The sequence below is a fragment of the Struthio camelus genome, chromosome 3, assembly GCF_040807025.1.
Source record: "Struthio camelus isolate bStrCam1 chromosome 3, bStrCam1.hap1, whole genome shotgun sequence".
NCBI lineage: Eukaryota > Metazoa > Chordata > Aves > Struthioniformes > Struthionidae > Struthio > Struthio camelus.
Window position 1 is genome coordinate 94,560,152 of NC_090944.1, and position 12,240 is coordinate 94,572,391.

The 12,240-nt window shown below is 62.8% G+C and overlaps 1 protein-coding gene across 2 annotated transcripts; it reads right to left on the minus strand.

Moving 5' to 3' along the window:
- Window positions 1–3,310: 3,310 nt before the first annotated feature.
- On the minus strand, window positions 3,311–11,360 carry LOC138066800 (T-cell activation Rho GTPase-activating protein-like). 2 transcript variants are annotated; one of them, XM_068939185.1, is made up of 12 exons: window positions 9,678–11,360; window positions 8,306–8,482; window positions 7,875–7,916; window positions 7,346–7,430; window positions 7,195–7,242; window positions 6,856–6,922; window positions 6,571–6,743; window positions 6,054–6,215; window positions 5,444–5,553; window positions 4,810–5,005; window positions 4,509–4,626; window positions 3,351–4,091 (listed from the first exon to the last, which is right to left on the minus strand). In XM_068939185.1, the coding sequence occupies exons 1-12, from the start codon at window positions 9,686–9,688 to the stop codon at window positions 3,463–3,465; spliced, it is 1,818 nt and encodes a 605-aa protein (XP_068795286.1). In that variant the 5' UTR covers window positions 9,689–11,360; the 3' UTR covers window positions 3,351–3,462. The 2 variants fall into 2 exon arrangements, with proteins under 2 accessions (XP_068795287.1, XP_068795286.1); XM_068939186.1 differs by lacking the exon at window positions 4,509–4,626 and having other exon boundaries at window positions 3,311–4,091; window positions 9,678–10,184.
- Window positions 11,361–12,240: the final 880 nt, after the last annotated feature.

Genomic DNA, 12,240 nt, shown 5'->3' on the forward strand with positions numbered 1-12,240 from the left:
TCGCGTCCAGGCGGGTTTTGACTCTCTCCGGGGCAGGAGACTCCGCCACCTCTCTGGGCAACCTGTTCCAGCGCTCAGTCACCCTCACAGGAAAGAAGGAGGACATTTTCCTCATGTTCAGGCGGAACTGCCTGTGGCTCAGTTTGTGCCCGTTGCCTCTTGTCCTGTTGCTGGGCACCACCGAGAAGAGCCTGGCCCCATCCTCTTGACACCCTCCCTTCACATACTTGTACGCACTGATGAGATCGCCTCTCGGTCTTCTCTTCTCCAGGCTAAACAGGCCCAGCTCTCCCCGCCTTTCTTCATAGCAGAGGTGCTCCAGAGTCTGAAACGGAAGTCGCCATGTGTGCAGTCTGCACCGGAGCGCCAGTCCAAAGGCCTGTGGGCATGCCTGCAGGGGTGGTCTTTCTCTCAGCCGTCACTGATGCTTGGCTCCAGAGGGGAGGCGCCTCCAAAGTGCTTTTGCTGCACGGGGCTCTCCTCAACCAAGCGGCTGAGACGGGTGTGGCACACCAAGAGGTTGCACCTCGCTGGTGCGCGAGGGTGCAGGAGGAAGCGTCGCATGGGATAGGGCGCGAGAGGGAAGAGGGCTGCAGGAAAGCTGATTGATAGGCAAGGATCACCTCCTCCACGCTCCACGCGTGCCCAACCTGGGAGCCTTCCACGAGGGAAGGGCTGGCTGGACAGAGGAGGGGAGAGCAGTGGATGTTGTCTGCCTTGAGGTCAGTAAGGCTTTCCACGCTGCCTGCCCTCACATGCCCTCCGAGGCAAGCTGAGGAAGTAGGGGCGAGATGAGCAGGCAGTGAGGGGGACTGAGAAGTGGCTGAACGGCAGAGCTGCGAGGGTTGTGATGAGTGGTGCAAAGCCTAGGTGGAGGCCAGTAACACAAGGTGCAGGCCAAGGGTCAGTGCGGGCTCTGGTCCCGTTCCTCTTCTTCCTCAGTGGCCCGGGTGATGGGGCAGAAAGCACCCTCAGCAAGCTGGCTGCTAAACCAGGGGGGATGGAAAACAGGGAGGAGTGGCTGACGCACCAGAGGGCTGTGCTGCCATTGAGAGGGCCTTTGACGGACTGGAGAGACGGGCTAAGAGGAACCTCCTGAAGCTCAACAAGGGGAAAGGCCAAGTGCTGCACCTAGGCAGAAAGAAGTCCATGCACCAGTACAGGCTAGAGGCCAACGTGCTGGAAAGCAGCTCTTGGGGGAAAGCCCTGGGCGTCCTGGTGCACAAGTTGCCCGTGAGCCTGCACTGCACCCTTGTGGCCAAGGCGGCCAGCGGCCTGCTGGGCTGTGGTTAGGAGGAGCCTTGGCAGCAGGTGGAGGGAGGCAGTCCTGCACAGCTGGAGTGCTGTGGCTGGTGCTGGGCTGCCCCGGCCAAGGGAGATGTGGAGCTCCTGGAGTGAGTCCAGCGATGGGCTACGAAGATGCTGAAGGGCCTGCAGCATCTCTCCCAGGAGGACAGGCTGCGAGCTGAGGCTGTCTCTTGGCGGCCATGCGGGCCGCAAGGACAAAACGCTTGTGGTTTTGGCAAAAGAGAGCTGGAAGCCAGGTGACGGCAGAGCTGCAGATTGCCAAGAGCGGCCAATGCCTTTTGCAACTGGCAGCGGGACCTTCTCCTTCAGCTTGCTTGGGAGGAGAGTGCCCCTGCTCACAGGGGCCGACGGAGGGGGCCTCTTCTCTAGTTGCAGCCTGCTGCCGGGATGCTGCTTCTGCCAGTCGCGGCTCCGGTCAGGCCACGTCACCTCCTGCCCCTTTCCCCCGTGTCCTGGGAAGAGCTGCACCCGGGAAACATCCCGCCTGCCATGCCTGCGTGCTGCCTTGCTCGGAAGCCCCTGCTGGAGCAGCATCGGCTCCCTGCGGCTTCTCTCTGCCCCTGACTGCAAACTGCTGCCCTCTGGCGGTGTCCCTTGACTCCCGGACAGAGAGGCACTTCCCCCCAAAATCTCGCCTGCCGTCTCCGACAACGGCACTAGCAGGGCTACCGCTGCTCAGTCACTTGCCCTCCTGCTGCGTCCGTATGCCAGGGCATTCAAAGAGCCCTGCCGGACCTAGAGACGCGGGCACAAGTCCGTGGGCTATGTGCAGCGGCCGAGCGCTTGAAAGAGAGGCAAGGAGCAGACTCAAGAGAGTCCTGCGCAAAAGTGCTTTGTTGCAGTGAAGGTGCACGGGCGTCAGTCAGAAGCCCCCCGGCTCCTGCCCCACGGCTCCCCTGGGCCCCCAGCGGGGAGTTAAGCGCTCCCCAAAGACAAGTTCCGTCAGGCCAAAGCACACTGCACGTGCCGCCGGGGTTGCCGCTCTTACCGTGTGGCAGGGGTGCTGCCAAGGGGGTTTTTCCCTTTCCTTTTTCTTCTTTCCTTGAGTTCCTTCCCATTTTTGTCTTTCCTTTTTTTAACCTCGTCTTTTCTTCCCCACACTTTTCTCTCTGCTTCCTCATCTGCTCCGGTCTAATCTACCCCATCTTAACGCTCCCTCTCTGATCTCCCTGTTTCTTTGCACCCCGGTTTTCTCCTCTGCTTTTCTCCCCATTCCTTTCTCCCCGTTTTGCTCCTCTTTTCTCCCCTTTTCTTTCTCCCTCCCTTTTTTCTCCCCCTTTCCTTCTCCCTGCGGCTTCTCCTCCCCATTTGTTCTCCGCCTTTTTCTCTTCCCTCTTTTTCCTCCCATTTTTCACCCCTTCCATTCTCTCCCTTCTTCCTCCCCGCCTTTTCTTCCCTCTTTCCTTTCCTCCCCCTTCCCCCCTTTTTCCTCCCCCATTCTTCTCCCTTCTTTTCCCTCCCCCTTTCCCTATCCCGCTTTTCCCCTGTTCTTCTCCCCCTTTATCTCCCTTTTTCCCCCTTCGACTTTTTCCCCCCATTTTCCCTCACCTTTCTGCTCCCTCTTTTTCCCCCCTTTTTGCTTCCCCCATTTTCTCTCCCCCTTTTTCTCTCCCCTTCTTTTCGCCTGCTTTCTTTTCTCCCTGCTTTTCCCTTCCCCTTTTACTCCTCCTTTCTTCTCCCATGTCTCTCCCGCTTTTTTTCTCCCTTCTTCTCCCTTCCCCTTTTCTCTTCCCTCTTTTCTTATCTCCCCTTTTCCAAACCCCTTTGCTCCCCCCTTTCTTCTCCCCCTTTTTGCTCTCCCCCTTCCTTTCTCCCACTTTCCTACCTCCCCCCTTTCTTCTCCCTCTTTTTGCTTCCCCTGCCTTCCCCTTCTTTCCTCCCCCTTTATGCTCCCTTCTTTCACCCTGTACCCCTCTTCTTCTCCCCTTTTTTCTCTTTCCCCTTCTTCTCTCCCTCCTTTTTCTTCCCTCTTTACTTCTCTCCCCGTTTTCTCCCTCTTTTTGCTTACACCCCTTTTTCTCCACCTTTTTTTCTCCTCACTCTTTTCTCCACCAGGCTTTCTCCCCCTTCTTTCTCTTTATTTCCTCTTCACCTCTTTTCTTACACCTTTTTCTTCCCCCTTTATTTTCTCTTCAGCTCTTTTCTCTCCATTTCTTATCCTTCTCTTTCTCTTTCTCTTTCTCTTTCTCTTTCTCTTTCTCTTTCTCTTTCTCTTTCTTTCTCTCTCCTTCTTCTCCTTCTCCTTCTCCTTCTTCTTGACCTTCTTCTTGACCTTCTCCTTCTCCTTCTCCTTCTCCTTCTCCTTCTCCTTCTCCTTCTCCTGCTCTTTCTCGTGGTCCTTGTGGCCCGCCAGCAGGAAGTGGGAATGGCAGCAGGTCCCAGCAGTGTTATGGAAAGGCCCTGGGGAGCAGGACAGCAGCTCTCCGGGGAGCACCTGCCGGGCACTGCGGGTGCAGAGGCAGCTGAGACCGGGGCAGGCAAGGGGGCAGGCGGTTGCTCCAGGGCCTCCTTCGCCAAGCTCGGCTCTTGCTGCTCAACCGCAACATTGTCCGCAGTGCTGGCGTGTTCCTGGTGCCTTCTGCCTCCCGAGCGGTCGGGGGAGGACAGGGCTGGCTCCGAGCGCCTCCTGGGCATTGTGCTGAGCTGCTTTTCCAGAGGAGGCAGTGGAGGGGCAGAGGCACACGTGCCATCTCTGGGGCTTCTCCCTCGGGGCTGCTGCAGCTCAGCGGCTGGGGGGCCGCAGGCAGCTTCTGCAGCGTCCTGCTGAGCGGCCCCTGGGTGCGCTGTGGGGAGAAAGAGCTTGTTAGCTAGTTTTCCTGGCTTCTGAAGGGGAGCAAGGAGACTTTCCCGGTGGGAGCACGCAGCCCAGGCGCATGGCAAGCTGCAGCCTGAGCACCTCTAGAAGTGAGGAGCAGGTCAGGAGACGCAAGCACCCCTGGGGGCCATGACCTGCACGGGGAGAGCGCAGGTCCAGTGCATAGTGAGCAGTGCTGTGAAGAGCAGAGGTTTAACAACTGGGACACCTTTTGTGGAGTGAGGATTGTCCTGAAGTGGCAGGAAGTGCTGCAGGAGCAGAGCCCTGCCATAGGGTCTTGCACCCTCTGCACCTCTCTGCATTGCCACAGACATCTTCCGATCTCCAGCTAAAGCACTGGGACCAGCAGCCCTGGGTGGTGCCAATCCTCCATGCCTCGTCCTACCTGCGGAGCTGCCCGTGTGCTCGGGTGCCTCCGCAGCCGAGGGGCTGCAAGGCAAGGCCACGTCGTCCCCAAAGATAGCTGTGCAGTTCTCGATGAGAAACTCCACCAGCACCATCACCTGCACAGTGAAAAGCAGGGATGTCAGGGCAAGGGGCTGAGAACCTGCTCAGCAGTCTTTCCTGCTCCTCAGTGCCGTTTCTGCGCCAAAAGCTGTAGCTCTGGGGCTGCGGCTCCATTAAGAGATGTGCCTGTCGCGTGGCGCAGAGCCCAGCTGAGGGGCTGGCTGGTGAGTTCAGCATACCCTGTCGTAGATCTCTCTCTGCACTTCCAGCGGGAGTGTGCTGTCCGTGCCCGGGCTCAGCATGCTGGGCCCCACCCAGATGGCCAGGTTGCTGGCGCCCATCCTGCTGGTGCCTGCGTTCTGGCTGATGCGGTGGAGCACCGCGAGCAAGGGCTTGAGCAGCAGCACATTTGCCCTGGGCAGTTGGTCAGCCACCCTGAGCAAACACAAAGAAAAGGCGCCGTGAATTCAGGGGGCAGCGGCTGCTGCCGCTTCTGGGAGCAAGGCTCAAGGCAACTGCCACAAGTGGCGCCTCCTCCCACGAGAGGAACGCCGGTGCTCTCTCTCGCCTTTCCACGTGTGCTGTCGAGAAAGGCCCGACAGCACGTGCTTAAGTACGAGACCTTGAATGAGAACATCTGGACTGGGAGGTGGGCGCTTCATCAGTAGATGGACAGTGGGAATAAAGGCGAGGTGGTCGGGAGACGTCGTGGGAGGCTTTGCAAAGGCCCGTGAAAGCCTGTGGCTGTGTTGTGTGGTATCGGCACGAGCAAGCGGATAGAAGTGTCGGGCTCTGCCACAGACTGCCCGTTTCCAGAGAAGGCCCCAGCCTCTGCCACCCGCTCCAGAACGGTGGGACTGGCTACACACTTACTCCCTCAGGCCTTCAATCTTCTCCTCCCTGCTTGGCTTCTCCAGAGCCAGCATCCAGCTGTCGTAGAGGGCCGCCGAGAGGAGCGTGCAGGGGATATTTCGCAGGAAGTCCTGCAAGGCCGAGATACGGAGATGAGGCTTGGACACCACGCCTGAGGCCAGACGGAGCGTCCACGGGCACTTGGGCTCCCCAGGAGGCAGGCTGCTTGGAGCTACCCGCTCTCAAAGGAGCTCCTGGCCGCTGACAGAGCGAGCAGTGGGCTGCGCGAGGACCGCCCCGCTTGGGCACGCTCGTGGGAGTGCAAGAAGAGGCCCTAGTGCCTATGAGCCTCTAGTGCACCCAGAAACCTCAGTCTTCCTCCCTCAGGAGGCTGCTGGGGAGCAGGAGGAGGACGAGGAGGAGGAGGTGACTTTTCCCAGGGCAGGCACAAGCAGGAGAACGGGCAAGCAGGTGGCAAACACAGAGGCCAAGCTTTCCTCCGCCTGAAAGCCCGTCGTTTGGCTTCCCCGGGGTTTCAGCCTGGAGTGCCCCCTGGGCCCAGCTAGGCGCTCGAGTGGGCCCCTGCAGGTGGGCAACGTACTCTCCGTGCTGCCAGTCGGCAGAAATTCACCTTCAAGATTCCTGCCAAGAGGTGCACGGGTTGGCTTGCCAAGTCAACGGCCCCTCCTTTGTTCAGCTCCTCCCTCAAGTCCCTGCGGGCCTTCTCACTGGCACCTTTCCGGAATATGCCCTCCGTGGCAGGCCCTTCCCTGTACAATATGGCCAGCAGCTCCTGCAGGAGAAAGCAGACGGGGCTGGCAGAAGAGCTCATCGGGTGCAGAAAGGCCGTTTAGCAGGGAAGCACTTGCTCAGGGAGAGAAGCGAGTTTGTGCCTGGGCGGCGCATGCTGCTTTGCCTTGGTTCGGATCTAGTTCTCGCTGCAGGTACATGGCGCTGGGCGTAGCCGGGCTGTGCCCCAAGCCAGCCTCTCGAGCACGCTTCTGTAGTCGGGGGACTACAGAAACCCCTGGCTGTTCCTGCTGCTGCAAGCTTCCCTCCTTTGCAGGCCTTCTGCAGCCCAGGAGCTGGGGGTGCCGCCTGGCGGGACAAGCCGGCAGGCGGATCGCTGCGTGGCCAGGCTGCCTTACCTGGACTGGCTGGGGCAGGGTCCCCTGCTCTCCACAAAGGGTAGCCAGAGGCTGGCCAAAGAGAGGCGTCCCGAGGCCAGAGTCCGGCTGCCCGGGGCCGTCCCCGTTGGCCGAGGCTCGTCTCCGAGCAAACGGCCATGGCAGGAACCTCTTCCTTGTCTTAGTCCCCTCTGCTGCAAGCAAGAGGAAAGCAGAAGTGGAGAGGGAGCGGAGGGGCTGCAGCTTTTCAGCTGCTGTCGAGCGCTGGGTGAGGAGGCAGCTCCTCAGCTTCCCTTTGCAACTCACCAGTGGAGTGGCCAAGTCCCTCTTCAGCAGCCGATGGGGCCAAGACGGGGCTCTGCTTGGTGCCAGCCTGCAAGAAAGAAAGGCAGGCGTTCAGGTTACGGAGGCGCCCGGCAGCAGCCAGGGCCGCCAGCCAGGTGCTTCAGCCCCGCAGAAAAGCGCGAGCGGCTGCAGGGAAAACCCGAGGTCGTGGGACGCCGGCGGAGGAGATGCTTGCGTGCGGGAACGGCCTGGCCTCTCTGCCCGACGTGGGTGCTTGGGGCCGGCCGCCTTCCCTCCCGAAACTCGCATGCCTCCCGGCAGCCCGCAGCCGGGGCCGCGGGACAGGGAGCCCCTGCTCACCTCCGCCGAAACCAAGGCCTCGACGGTCCGGGCGGTCAGCGACCCCGACTAGGCAAGAGAGCAAAGAGGCAGCGTGAGCAGGCGGTGGCGCGGGCTCTTGCCCGCAGCCCCGTGGCGCTCGGGGCGCAGCGCAGCCCCCCGGGACACTTACGGCGCCCTGGAAGCTGACGGCCGTGACGAGGAGCCAAAGGGAGGCGAGTCGGGTGACGCGGGTCTCCGGGGCTCCTGGGCTCGGCCTGGGCACAGGGCAGGGGCAAAGGCCGAGCTCCGTCACAGCCAGCCCCTCTGCTGGCTGCCCGGGCCCCGGCCCCGCGCGCCCGCGCCACCCTGGCGCAGGAGCCCTTCCCGCGGCGCTGGCTGGCAGCACCGCTCGGCAGCGGCCGCGGCCCCGGCCCTGCGGCCTCCGCGCCTCTTGCGTGGGCAAACGGGCAGCGGCAGCTCGCGGTGCCCCTGCCCGCCGGCAAGGAGCCGCCGGGCCAGCTGCAGGCCGCTGCTCTTGCTTTGCGGGCACAAGGCGAAGGCCCTGCTGCTGCCGCTCTGCCCGGCAGCTGCCCCGCGCAGGGGGGTCCCTTTCCCCCACCTCCCCGGCTGCTTTGCTGGGGGCAGCTGCCCCGGCACCTCTGCACCGCCCGCAGCCTTGCCGCCGCCGCAGGCGGGCTGAATTGCCCGCCAGGGCTCACCTGAGCATCGTGCTCAGCCACAGCTCCTTGGCCTCCCGCGACCTGCAGCCAAAAGGAGAAACAGCCTCAGAGCCCGCTCCTCCTCCTCCTCCTCCTGCTCCTCCTGCTCCTCCTGCTCCTCCTCGGGAGAGGCCCAGGTGCCCGGACAGCTCTCGCCCGCTTGGCACTGCTGCACAGCGCCATGCACCCAAGCCCCCGGTCGGTGTCCCCCCGCAGTGTCCCTGGGGGGAGCAGAGGTGCAGGGGGGAGGTGGGGGCGGGGGCGAGGCTTGTGCACGCCTGGAGGTGCCTGTGACTGCGTCAGAAACCCCCGCAGGACCCCTACTGTCTCTCGCCCCAGCCGGAGCTGAGCCCCAGCAAGGCCAGAGAGGACTGCAGGCGAGCACGGTGCCCTGCACCCCCCACAGCCCTGCACGTGCCGCCAAGACTCACCGGAAAGTGACCACGCAGCCGTCGTTGGGCCAGACGAGGACGAGGGCATTGGTGCATTTCAGGCCATGCCCGTCCTCTTCCTCCTCTTCGCGCCCGCCCGCCGCCTCGTCCTTCCCGCACAGCAGCCAGAGCTGGCCGAGAGGCACGCGGTGCTTGAGCAGGAAGGTGGAGCCGCACCTGCGGAGGGAGAGCAGGGAGCGGCGTGGAGGTTGTGTGGTGGGGCAGCGGCAGCAGTGGCCAGCAGGGCAGAGGCAGTGCCCGGGGGCAGAGGGTGGGGGCGGGGGAAGGACGGCTGGGGCTGCTCTCCTTACTTGAAGGTGGCGATGGCCAGGGTGTCGGGGAAGAGGAGGAGGTGCCTGTCCCTGGTGCGCCGGTGCCGGGTCACCTGGACACGGTCGCTGAGGAGGAGCTGGGGGCTCCTGCGCGACACGAAGGCGCCGAGCGGCGCCGGGGGCCGGGAGGCTCCCCTGGCCTCGAGCCCGGGGCCGGCGCCAGGAGCCGCGCGGCCAGGGGCCTCGGGCCGTGCCTGCGTGCCGGCAGCGGGGCCGGCAGCGCCCCGGGCACCGCAGCAGTTCGCCTGTCCCATGGCGCCGTGGCCGGGTCAGCAGCTGCGGTGCGTCCGTGCCCCGCGCCGGGCAGCGCCAGGCGCCGGTCAGGCCTGCGCAAAGCACGGAGCGGTGTCCGCGTGCCGAGTAGTGCCGCTGGGCTGGGAGCCTGCGTCTCCCTGCTGCCCCGCACCGGCACAGCACCGCACTGGGGCCGGGCGGGCGCCGGTGGCCGTGGCCACCCGGGTGCCACCACGACACATTGTGATGCACGACGGCACATTGTGATGCGCCGGCCGGGCCGTGGGGCAGGGCCGGGGCGTGGGCCGGGGGCTGCAGGTCTCCCTGGCGGAGGAGACGGGCTCGGTGCTGGAGCAGCTCCCGGCTTCAGCAGCCGGCTCTGTGTCCGTGAAAAGCCCCCACGCACAGGCGGCTTGCCCACCCGGCTGCAGCATGCCCTGTTGTTGCTGGGACAGGAGGACTCCCGCTTTGGAGGGGCCAAGCAAGGGGGCCTGTGCCCGCTAGAGAAGCAGGGCCCAGGCGGTGCCCCAAATCCCAACTTTCACACTTCCTCGGCCCTCTGTCAGTGGGGTGGTCCGCCCGAGACTGGAGACCCCCAGGCCAGGTGCCAAAATGTGGCATCACCATGACAAGTGGGAATGTTGGCTCCAAGCACAGCCAGAGAAGACTTGAGGGCAGGATTCAGTTGCCCAGACACCAGGACCAGCATCTGTTTGAGATGCCTTGGGAAATCCCTTGCGGCGGATGCCCTGGCATACCCAGAAGCCTGTAGGCCCGGGCTTTCAGGCACCTGAATCCCCCCTCACCTCGTGTGCATCGCACCAGTCTGCCGAGAGTCTCAACAGCACTCCACAGGACATTAGGCAGGCTCATGGAAATGCTTGCATACGGATCACAGCATCACAGAATGGCCAAGGCTGGAAGGGACCTCTGGAGATCATCTAGTGCAACCTCCCTGCTCAAGCAGGGTCCTCTAGAGCATATTGCCCAGGATCGTGTCCAGACGGGTTTTGACTCTCTCCGGGGCAGGAGACTCCGCCACCTCTCTGGGCAACCTGTTCCAGCGCTCAGTCACCCTCACAGGAAAGAAGGAGGACATTTTCCTCATGTTCAGGCGGAACTGCCTGTGGCTCAGTTTGTGCCCGTTGCCTCTTGTCCTGTTGCTGGGCACCACCGAGAAGAGCCTGGCCCCATCCTCTCGACACCCTCCCTTCACATACTTGTACGCACTGATGAGATCGCCTCTCGGTCTTCTCTTCTCCAGGCTAAACAGGCCCAGCTCTCCCCGCCTTTCTTCATAGCAGAGGTGCTCCAGAGTCTGAAACGGAAGTCGCCATGCGTGCAGGCTGCACCGGAGCGCCAGTCCAAAGGCCTGTGGGCATGCCTGCAGGGGTGGTCTTTCTCTCAGCCGTCACTGATGCTTGGCTCCAGAGGGGAGGCGCCTCCAAAGTGCTTTTGCTGCACGGGGCTCTCCTCAACCAAGCGGCTGAGACGGGTGTGGCACACCAAGAGGTTGCACCTCGCTGGTGCGCAAGGGTGCAGGAGGAAGCGTCGCATGGGATAGGGCGCGAGAGGGAAGAGGGCTGCAGGAAAGCTGATTGATAGGCAAGGATCACCTCCTCCACGCTCCACGCGTGCCCAACCTGGGAGCCTTCCACGAGGGAAGGGCTGGCTGGACAGAGGAGGGGAGAGCAGTGGATGTTGTCTGCCTTGAGGTCAGTAAGGCTTTCCACGCTGCCTGCCCTCACATGCCCTCCGAGGCAAGCTGAGGAAGTAGGGGCGAGATGAGCAGGCAGTGAGGCGGACTGAGAAGTGGCTGAACGGCAGAGCTGCGAGGGTTGTGATGAGTGGTGCAAAGCCTAGGTGGAGGCCAGTAACACAAGGTGCAGGCCAAGGGTCAGTGCGGGCTCTGGTCCCGTTCCTCTTCTTCCTCAGTGGCCCGGGTGATGGGGCAGAAAGCACCCTCAGCAAGCTGGCTGCTAAACCAGGGGGGATGGAAAACAGGGAGGAGTGGCTGACGCACCAGAGGGCTGTGCTGCCATTGAGAGGGCCTTTGACGGACTGGAGAGACGGGCTAAGAGGAACCTCCTGAAGCTCAACAAGGGGAAAGGCCAAGTGCTGCACCTAGGCAGAAAGAAGTCCATGCACCAGTACAGGCTAGAGGCCAACGTGCTGGAAAGCAGCTCTTGGGGGAAAGCCCTGGGCGTCCTGGTGCACAAGTTGCCCGTGAGCCTGCACTGCACCCTTGTGGCCAAGGCGGCCAGCGGCCTGCTGGGCTGTGGTTAGGAGGAGCCTTGGCAGCAGGTGGAGGGAGGCGGTCCTGCACAGCTGGAGTGCTGTGGCTGGTGCTGGGCTGCCCCGGCCAAGGGAGATGTGGAGCTCCTGGAGTGAGTCCAGCGATGGGCTACGAAGATGCTGAAGGGCCTGCAGCATCTCTCCCAGGAGGACAGGCTGCGAGCTGAGGCTGTCTCTTGGCGGCCATGCGGGCCGCAAGGACAAAACGCTTGTGGTTTTGGCAAAAGAGAGCTGGAAGCCAGGTGACGGCAGAGCTGCAGATTGCCAAGAGCGGCCAATGCCTTTTGCAACTGGCAGCGGGACCTTCTCCTTCAGCTTGCTTGGGAGGAGAGTGCCCCTGCTCACAGGGGCCGACGGAGGGGGCCTCTTCTCTAGTTGCAGCCTGCTGCCGGGATGCTGCTTCTGCCAGTCGCGGCTCCGGTCAGGCCACGTCACCTCCTGCCCCTTTCCCCCGTGTCCTGGGAAGAGCTGCACCCGGGAAACATCCCGCCTGCCATGCCTGCGTGCTGCCTTGCTCGGAAGCCCCTGCTGGAGCAGCATCGGCTCCCTGCGGCTTCTCTCTGCCCCTGACTGCAAACTGCTGCCCTCTGGCGGTGTCCCTTGACTCCCGGACAGAGAGGCACTTCCCCCCAAAATCTCGCCTGCCGTCTCCGACAACGGCACTAGCAGGGCTACCGCTGCTCAGTCACTTGCCCTCCTGCTGCGTCCGTATGCCAGGGCATTCAAAGAGCCCTGCCGGACCCAGAGACGCGGGCACAAGTCCGTGGGCTATGTGCAGCGGCCGAGCGCTTGAAAGAGAGGCAAGGAGCAGACTCAAGAGAGTCCTGCGCAAAAGTGCTTTGTTGCAGTGAAGGTGCACGGGCGTCAGTCAGAAGCCCCCCGGCTCCTGCCCCACGGCTCCCCTGGGCCCCCAGCGGGGAGTTAAGCGCTCCCCAAAGACAAGTTCCGACAGGCCAAAGCACACTGCACGTGCCGCCGGGGTTGCCGCTCTTACCGTGTGGCAGGGGTGCTGCCAAGGGGGTTTTTCCCTTTCCTTTTTCTTCTTTCCTTGAGTTCCTTCCCATTTTTGTCTTT

Excerpts from the sequence above, each read along its gene's own strand:
- LOC138066800 (XM_068939185.1), bottom strand. Across the intron at positions 7,243-7,345 it reads CCGTCAGCTTCCAGGGCGCC|TCGGGGTCGCTGACCGCCCG; the intron begins GTAAGTGTCCCG and ends TCTCTTGCCTAG. Across the intron at positions 6,923-7,194 it reads AGGCCTTGGTTTCGGCGGAG|GCTGGCACCAAGCAGAGCCC; the intron begins GTGAGCAGGGGC and ends TCTTTCTTGCAG.